Source organism: Clupea harengus, chromosome 13 (assembly GCF_900700415.2).
Source record: "Clupea harengus chromosome 13, Ch_v2.0.2, whole genome shotgun sequence".
Classification (NCBI taxonomy): domain Eukaryota; kingdom Metazoa; phylum Chordata; class Actinopteri; order Clupeiformes; family Clupeidae; genus Clupea; species Clupea harengus.
The window spans coordinates 21272700-21282661 of NC_045164.1; the positions used below are offsets into that span (position 1 = coordinate 21272700).

Sequence of the window (9962 nt, forward strand, 5' to 3'; positions counted from 1 at the left end):
TCACGACCACGATTTTCTTTCGTTCCAATTCTTAAATGTAGGATTTCACTCCCTTTGTAGAACCCTGTTGAATAAATACATTTGGTCTAGGAAGTCCTAATTGTTTTGTTGTCAATTTATCTTCATTAATACGCCGACAAAAAAATAGCTTCTGTCAAAGAGCGAATCGAGTTGTTGCACTGAACAGGCGCCATCTTGACAGAATATGCCTCTGTCGAAAGCTGTATGACGTTCGTATAGGCTTTTACGTCCATTACTTATGACACGACATGGAGGGGCAAGCCCTCCCGGAAGCCATAGAGAATGAAAAAAATGGATTTAACATGGGAGTCAATGGGAGAGGTCTGGGGCGATTTTCATTTCGCCCCAAATCGCCCCAGAAGGGGCGGGGCAATTTGAAGCACGACTTTAAGCTGACTGAATGACTGTTACCTGATTCGACAATGACATACAGAGGCAGATCAGACGGTCTAGTGGTAGAATCCGACAGAAAAAAAACTATTACATTTAAATTTACATGTCGTCATTTACGCGACTTACAAGGATATTGCTAGGGCAGTGCGTCCCCCCAATCGCCCTTATGGACAAGCCGCCCCTGGTTTCAAATATACGGTAAAGCTGGCTAAGCCTTTTATCACTCGTAAATGCCTTTCACACAGGGAGTGACAGGGCCCATGGCACCATCATTTACCCACTCAAATCACACACTGAAAAATAAGGTTCCTTAAAGTCATTCACAAATACAAGAGGACAGCAAGATGAACACTCAATTTTGGACAAAAAAACGCAACGGATACATTATACCTGAACTTACATTAAATGCTGACTCTCTAATAATGTCCTCTAATCTCTTATAACATCAACATCGGCTCTTTTGATCATATCAACTTTAAAAATGAGTGTTGGTTTTCTCTGACAGGTTTTGTTCAAGCTTGTCTAAAAGTGTTTTACTGATGTAACAGGGCTAAGTGTTGAATAAATACCAGCCTCTTCTTGTAGGTGGGTCTCCAGGTGAATTCAGTAAATAAACAAATAAGCCCGGGCCTTTACTGGGAGTGGGGTTATGATTTTGATTATAGTTTTAACATCTCTAAAAGCACAGGCTGCTCATCTGTGAGCAGAAATATTACAGTTAACGAAATAAAATTGCTGGTTAAATCAGCTTTGTTTGCGTCACCCCCTTGATTAGCACTCTGGTTGCTGTACCACTTTGTCCTGTTCTGTTTGACCTCTTGAGAGACACAGGCCTAACAAAAATCATCACAGCATCACAGATGAATGCAAAAGTGGTCATGGAGTTGTGACAGCCTGTCTGTAGAAGTATGAAGAACCAGTATAACCAGTTGTAGAAGTGATCTGATCCAGACAGGCGTTTGTGTGTTCAGTGTACGAAGGCTCTGATTGGTGAGCAGTGGTAGTGTTCCCTCCATCCTCTGCTCTTAAAAGCATTGCTGTGCTGGATGAGGTGACACTTTCTTCAGGGGGACAGAGGACTAGAATATCACCTGCATCTTTCGCTGAGATTAGGTAAGGCCACTGCTCCTCACAGAAACTTAACCTAAACATCACAGTATAACAGTGGTGTTCTGTAGTGATCTTAAACATTACTTCACACTGAGGAGAATATTTCAGAATTGTCACTAATGTATACATGCTGATATAACCATGCTTTAGATGATTTTTTAGTTTTTCCTAATATGTGTGTGTGTGTGTGTGTGTGTGTGTGTCTATGTGGGTGTGTGTTTGTTACACATTTAGTTTATAAAGCTGTGTGTTGAGCATGAAGACTCCCGGCGCTGTGCTGCTGTTGCTGTGGTCTGGTCTAGTTGTGGTTGCAGGAGTTGGTAAAGATCTCCATGTCAAAACTGCTGACACATCCTACACTCAACAAATCTACCAGCCTGACTTCCACACTGTACTGAGAGAGATGAGTGTACTGATGGCAGAGCAGAGAGTGGAGCTTAGATACACTAAGGCACAAATAGAGGCCATGGAGACCAGACTGAGAGCCAGTGAGAATAATGCAGAGATCACGGAGACCAGGCTGAGAGCCAGTGAGAATAAAGCAGAGACATTGGAGACCAGATTGAGAGCCAGTGAGAAGAAAGCAGAAGCTGCTATTAAGGAGCTGAAGGAGAAACAGGAGGAGCAAGCAGCAGCTGTGAGAGCTGTAGGAGGCAGTGTGAACCTCACAGGGAGCCAGGTGGAGGAGCTGAGGAGGGAGAGAGAGAAGAGCAGGGTGTCTTTCTCTGCTTCACTGATAACATCTAGTAGAGGTGAGAATTTTGGTCCCTATAGTAAGCCACCCACACTGATCTACAGACATGTCATCACCAACACTGGAAACGCCTACAACCCCAATACAGGTATGACTGTAAAGACACATCTTTGATTCAAACTCTAGGAATCATACTACTGTCATGCTTACATCATTGATATTTTGTATAATTATTTTTCTATTTTCCCTCTACTGTAGGTGTCTTCACGGCTCCAGTCAGAGGTGTCTACCACTTTTCTGTATTTGTGTATGGAGTTGGTCATGCATCTATAGGTGCAGGAGTCTCTCTCTATAAGAATGAAGAAAGGGTTGTCGTTGCTTACAGTCATCAGCCAAGCAAAGTTGTTAGCTCCTCTAATGGAGCTTCTCTGCTGCTGGAGGTGGGAGACGTGGTCTATGTGAAGCTGTGGCCCAAAGCATGGGTCCATTGCAGCTCGGCCCACGAGACCACCTTCTCTGGCCACCTGCTCTTCCTCATGTGAGGGAAGCAGTAGACTGATGTAGAAGTTATGTTGGGTGTGGAGTGACGCTAGCAGTGAGAAACAGACAGAATGGAGACAAATCCCACTCAGATCAGTGCGCGGACAATGAGTGGGGGAGTTTGCAGAAGAGTAAACATGGCGGATCTATAGTGAGTTCCCAAACCAGCCCCTACGTCCCCTACGCACTCTGACTCAGTTTATCTGTTCACATTGAGTTTCATCCCAAACCAAGAGGGTGGTGGGTAATGAAGCCCTCCAAAAGCGAGTCTGCATGGATTTGGACACTTTTTTATGATCTCTGGTTTTTCATTATAATATTCCTTTAATCTTCACTACAGCTGTTCATTATCTTATGGTGTAATTATGACAAAATGTGTGTGTGTGTGTGTGTGTGTGCGCGCGTGTGTGCGTGCCCACATGTGTGTTTGTATGTGTGAGTGTATGTGTGTGTGTGTGTATGTGTGTGTGTGTGTGTGTGTGTGGGGGTGTGGTGTGTGTGTGTGTGTGTGTCATCTCTCTGTTTTTCCTCCATTTCTGGCTCAACATGAACAAGCACCTACAACCACATGGCCAAAATGGTGAAATAACCACCTCTGACTGAAAGTATATAACAGCTTTTATACATAAACCACTGATTACATTGGGGATGTAATTCTGATTTTGAAAAGTGTCAGTTTGCAGTAAATGTGGAAGAAGTGATAGTATTCAATAAATATTGTTAAGTACATTATGAAATGCATTTTCATCACTTCATCACACTCGCTGGTGTCCGTCTTATTTCTCCTTTCCCATTTGAGTTAATACTTGTTATAATATTTGTCATCACACACACACATACACACCCACACACACACACACACACAAACACACACACACACATTTTCTTGCGTGCTGTGAACTTCCTTGTGTCTGAAATCACCCCGGATCAGTCAATCCATGCAGGTTCAAGAGGAATTTGTCCTAAATACCAGTCATGATATGAAGATAACTGACTGCTCTCTTCACATAAATTAAATCTCCCACCTCCAGCAGGTGTTTGTACACAGTCCTGGCTCTAGAAATGGGAAACAAACAAAGTGTCTCAGACTGAGCCATACTCTATCCAAGCCAATCAACATGTTACTTGAGTAGTAATCTGTTGATCTTAAATATCAACAACCTTTCACCAGGATCACCAATACACAAGAAACACGTCCTCAAAAAAGTCCTCATAAAATAGAACATTTGTACAAAAGGTCAGTCTAATATTCTAATATATATATATTCTAATCTGTAATATTCTAGAATTTCTACCACCAGGAATTGTTTCCTACAAGGTCACTGGGTGCATCTGGGCAAGACTTTTAGTGTGACATAAAGTCAGGGTTCATTCTCTTTATTTGCTGGATCTGTGTTTACAGTTTGCGCTTAGTTAAACTCTGTCGTTTTGATTGGTTAATCAGATTACAGAATTGAATGATCTGTACGTATCCTGGGGAATCAGGTTTTTTTGCATTGTTATCTACCAATTGTTGTGCTGAATGTCAAAGGACTTTTATACACTGTTAGTATGTTAACATGCATTTACAGGCACTAGTAATGAAACCTACCTACTTGCAGGCACTAGTTATGAAACCTACCTCCAAAGGCTTTGTCTGTGTACTGTACATAATCAATATCGTTAGGTACATTATCAAATGCATTTTCATTACTTATTTAGATATATTTGTATCAGTTCACTGGTTTCCTTCTTATTTCTCCTTTCCCATTTGAGTTAATACTTGTTATAATATTTGTGATCGTTCTTGAATACAAAATCTCGACTCACAGTCAAACACACACACACACACACACACACAAACACATACACATACACCAAAACAAACACACATACACACACATTTTCTTCCGTGCTCTGAACTTCCTTGTCTCACCCCAGATCAGTCAGTCCATGCAGGTTTAAGAGGAATTTGTCCTAAATACCAGTCATGATATGAAGATAACTGACTGCTCTCTTCACAGAAATACAATATTATCAACTCTCACCTCTCATTGCCAGGAACACACTTGGCACTATGTGCACTTCCTTCTGCTAAAATATGTTCTGATGTTCATACTGACAGTGAACAGGAAGAACATTCTTCAGGTAGTTGGAAGCTTTCCCACTCTATGGTTTCAAAGATACGGTAAAGCTGGCTAAGCCTTTTATCACTCTTAAATGCCCTTTCACACAGGGAGTGACAGGCCCCATGGCACCATTCTTTACCCACTCAAATCACACACTGAAAAATAAGGTTCCTTAAAGTCATTCACAAATACAAGAGGACAGCAAGATGAACCCTTAATTTTGGACAAAAAAACGCAACGGATGCATTATACCTGAACTTACATTAAATGCTGACTCTCTAATAATGTACTCTAATCTCTTATTACATCAATATCGGCTCTTTTGATCATATCAACTTTAAAAATTAGTGTTGGTTTTCTCTGACAGGTTTTGTTCAAGCTTGTCTAAAAGTGTTTCGCTGATGTAACAGGGCTTAGTGTTGAATAAATACCAGCCTCTTCTTGTAGGTGGGTCTCCAGGTGAATTCAGTAAATAAACAAATAAGCCTGGGCCTTTACTGGGAGTGGGGTTATGATTTTGATTATAGTTTTAACATCTCTAAAAGCACAGGCTGCTCATCTGTGAGAAGAAATATTACAGTTAACGAAAACTAAACTAAAAATAGCTGTGAGAAAATCAATTGAATTTTTAGTGAAGCCAAACCTTTCCAGGACCAAAAACAGATATTCCCAACTGACATAATCAAAAGCTTTCTCGGCATCAAGACTTATTAATGCTGCACCCATTTTACTTTCTCTAATATTGTATATTATATGAAGTGGTCGCCTGATATTATCTTGCGTTTGGCACCCTCTAACAAATCCTGTTTGGTCATTGTCAATCAGATCAGGAATAAAGGAATCTAATCTCTTCGATATAATAGATGAATAAAGTTTATAATCCTGATTTAGAATTGAGATTGGCCTGTAGGAGCTACACAACATTTTATCCTTTCCCTCTTTTGGGATGACAGAAATAATTGCCTCATTCCATGAAGGGGGGATCGAGCCTTCCTCAAGAGTCCAGTTGAAAGATCTTAAGAGAACTGGAATCAGGTGTTCTCCAAATGTTTTGTACCATTCCGTGGGCAGGCCGTCCGTCCCTGGGCTTTTATTATTTTTTAATGTATGCAACGCATCCTCTAGTTCTTTCCTTGAGATCACTGAGGTTAAACAGCCATTTTGATAGTCACCGATTGAGGGCAGGTCCAATGAGATTAAAAATGTTTTTATATTCTCCTTACAATCTTGTTTTGTTTGGGAGTACAGCTTCCTGTAGTATGTTTGGAAATGCAGCATCAATTTCATCCAATTTGTTATACGTTTGTCCTGTTCCTGTGAACAAAATTTTATAAACTGATTGTGAAATCTGTTTTTTCCGTATTCTCTTTGCCAATAACTTTGTAGCTCTGGGAACTACTTCATAATATGATTGTTTTAAGTATATCAAATGCATTTTCATTACTTATTCAGATATATTTGTATCAGTTCACTGGTGTCCTTCTTATTTCTCCTTTCCCATTTGAGTTAATACTTGCTATAATATTTGTGATCGTTCTTGAATACAAAATCTCTACTTACAGTCAAACACACACACACACACACACACAAACACAAACACATACACCAAAACAAACACACATACACACACACATTTTCTTGCATAATCTGAACTTCCTTTTGTCTGAAATCACCCCAGATCAGTCAGTCCATTCAAGTTCAAGAGGAATTTGTCCTAAATACCAGTCATGATATGAAGATAACTGACTGCTCTCTTCACAGAAATACAATATTATCAACTCTCACCTCTCATTGCCAGGAACACACTTGGCACTATGTGCACTTCCTTCTGCTAAAATATGTTCTGATGTTCATACTGACAGCAGTGAACAGGAAGAACATTCTTCAGGTAGTTGGAAGCTTTCCCACTCTATGGTTTCAAATATACGGTAAAGCTCGATAAGCCTTTTATCACTCTTAAATGCCCTTTCACACAGGGAGTGACAGGCCCCATGGCACCATTCTTTACCCACTCAAATCACACTGAAAAATAGGGTTCCTTAAAGTCATTCACAAATACAAGAGGACAGCAAGATGAACCCTTCATTTTGGACAAAAAAACGCAACGGATGCATTATACCTGAACTTACATTAAATGCTGACTCTCTAATAATGTCCTCCAATCTCTTATAACATCAATATCGGCTCTTTTGATCATATCAACTTAAAAAAATAATGTTGGTTTTCTCTGACAGGTTTTGTTCAAGCTTGTCTAAAAGTGTTTCGCTGATGTAACAGGGCTTAGTGTTGAATAAATACCAGCCTCTTCTTGTAGGTGGGTCTCCAGGTGAATTCAGTAAATAAACAAATAAGCCCGGGCCTTTACTGGGAGTGGGGTTATGATTTTGATTATAGTTTTAACATCTCTAAAAGCACAGGCTGCTCATCTGTGAGAAGAAATATTACAGTTAACGAAAACTAAACTAAAACTAGCTGTGAGAAAATCATTTTGTTAGAAATACAAGTTTTCAAAAACATGAAAACTAGATCAAAACTACAGTAAACAATGCCACACAAATTAAAAACGAAATAGAATTGCTGGTAAAATCAGCTTTGTTTCCGTTACGCCCTTGATTAGCACTGTGGTTGCTGTACCACTTTGTCCTGTTCTGTTTGACCTCTTGAGAGACACAGGCCTAACAAAAATCATCACAGCATCACAGATGAGTGCAAAAGTGGTCATGGAGTTGTGACAGCCTGTCTGTAGAAGTATGAAGAACTAGTATTACCAGTTGTAGAAGTGATCTGATCCAGATAGGCGTTTGTGTGTTCAGTCTATGAAGGCTCTGATTGGTGGGCAGTGGTAGTGTTCCCTCCAGCCTCTGCTCTTAAAAGCATCGCTGTGCTGGATGAGGTGACACTTTCTTCAGGGGGACAGAGGACCAGATCAGATAATCTGCATCTTTCGCTGAGATTAGGTAAGGCCACTGCTCCTCACAGAAACTTAACCTAAACATCACAGTATAACAGTTGTGTTCTGTAGTGATCTTAAACATTACTTCACACTGTGGAGAATATTTCAGAAACTTAACCTAAACACCACAGCATAACAGTTGTGTTCTGTAGTGATCTTAAACATTACTTCACACTGTGGAGAATATTTCAGAAATGTCAATAATGTATACATGCTGATATAGCCATGCTTTAGATGATTTTTTAGGTTGTACTAATATGTGTGTGTGTGTTGCACATTTTACAATAGGGGTGAAATCTGTGTGTGTTGAGCATGAAGACTCCCGCCGCTGTGCTGTTGTTGCTGTGGTCTGGACTAGTTGTGGTCGCAGGAGTTGGTAAAGATCTCCAAGACAAAACTGCTGCCACCCAACAAACCTACCAGCCTGACTTCCACACTCTGCTGAGAGAGATGAGTGCACTGATGGCAGAGCTGAGAGTGGAGCTTAGATACACTAAGACACAAATAGAGGCCATGGAGACCAGACTGAGAGCCAGTGAGAAGACAGTCGAGGAGCATAGAGTGGATCTCAGACAGACTGAAGCCAGACTGACAGCCAGTGAAAGACTAGTGGAATGGCTTCAGAATGAAAATTAGGGTAAAATAGTTTTGCATGTCACATGGAAGTTCAGCTCAAGGGTATAATTTACATGTTTTTTTTTATTGTGGTTCATTCTTATATTTCTCTCTCTCCCTCTCTCTCTCTCTCTCTCTCTCTCTCTCTTTGTTTTGTGTGTTGTGTTCAGCTCAGACAGTGAATCTGAACCTCACTGTGAGCCAGGTGGAGGAGCTGAGGAGGGAGAGAGAGGAGAGGAGGGTGTCTTTCTCTGCCTCACTGGTAAAATCAGTGGGTGAGAATTTTGGTCCCTTTAATAAGCCAACCACACTGATCTACAGACATGTCTTCACCAACACTGGAAATGCCTACAACAACAATACAGGTATGACTGTAAAGACACAGCCCAGATTCAAACTGTAGGAATCATACTACTGTCATGCTGACATCATTGATATTTCATATAATTATTTTTCTATTTTCCTTCTACTGTAGGTGTCTTCACGGCTCCAGTCAGAGGTGTCTACTACTTTGCTGTATTTGTGTTTGGAAATGGTCATGCATCTACACCATCAGGAGTCTCTCTCCATAAGAATGAAGAACATGTTGTCATTGCTTACAGTAAACAGCCAAGCCACGTTTATAGCTCTTCTAATGGAGCTTCTCTGCTGCTGGAGGTGGGAGATGTGGTCTATGTGAAGCTGTGGCCCAATGCATGGGTCCTTGACAGTTATAACCACCACACCACCTTCTCTGGCCACCTGCTCTTCCCCATGTGAGGGAAGCAGTAGACCGATGTAGAAATTATGTTGGGTGTGGAGTGACGCTAGCAGTGAGAAACTGTCAGAATAGAACACACTCCTCTCCTTGTTTCCTACATGGTCACTGGGTGGGTCTGGGCAAGACATTTAGTGTGACAAAGTCAGGGTTCATTCTCTTTGGTTGCTAAATCTGTGCTTACAGTCTGCTCTTAGTTAAACTCTTGTTTTGGTTGGTTAATTAGATTACAGGATTGAATGGTCTGTACGTATTCTGCGGAATCAGGTATTTTGAATTGTTATCTTCTGATTGTTTTCCTGGATGTTAAAGGACTTTTATACACTGGTAGGATGTTAACATGCATTTGCAGGCACTAGTTATGATACTTTCCTCCAAAGGTAAAGGTCATTCTCCTTGAATGCTATCTATCTTTTATGCTGTCTGTTGACATGTTAATGTCCTTTACCTACTGTTACTTTGTCAGTGTGGAACTGAAAACATTATTAATGAAATGTGCTTTGTCAGGCTGTGTCTTTGTATATCCATCTATTACAAAATAAAATACTTCTTCAAATATATTTGTCATGGCTTTTATTCCGCCTGAAGACATCCTTCATAACATTACAGGTATATACTAACCAAGTTCAAAGTAAGGGACTAGGACTGCTGTTTAGTACACTCAGATATTCAACAGATATCATTATTGGTCCATTCAACCCATCTCCTGCTTTCACCCCTCTGGCACTGGTACTGGGAGGGAGGTGCAGAGGGGTTCCCACTCTCATCTCA

At 40.6% G+C, this 9962-nt stretch overlaps 1 protein-coding gene across 2 annotated transcripts in view; it reads left to right on the plus strand.

Moving 5' to 3' along the window:
- Positions 1-9747, plus strand: part of LOC116223296 (complement C1q-like protein 2) — a 14360-nt gene extending 4613 nt beyond the window's left edge. Inside the window, exons 2-3 of one of the 2 annotated variants that reach the window (XM_031579420.2) lie at positions 8605-8799; positions 8910-9747. In XM_031579420.2, coding sequence (XP_031435280.1) covers positions 8605-8799; positions 8910-9193 — 479 coding nt within the window. In that variant the 3' untranslated portion in view covers positions 9194-9747. Of the gene's footprint in view, positions 1-1710; positions 2367-8604; positions 8800-8909 lie in introns of those variants that run through there. The other variant, XM_031579418.2, reaches the window with a different exon arrangement.
- Positions 9748-9962: the final 215 nt, after the last annotated feature.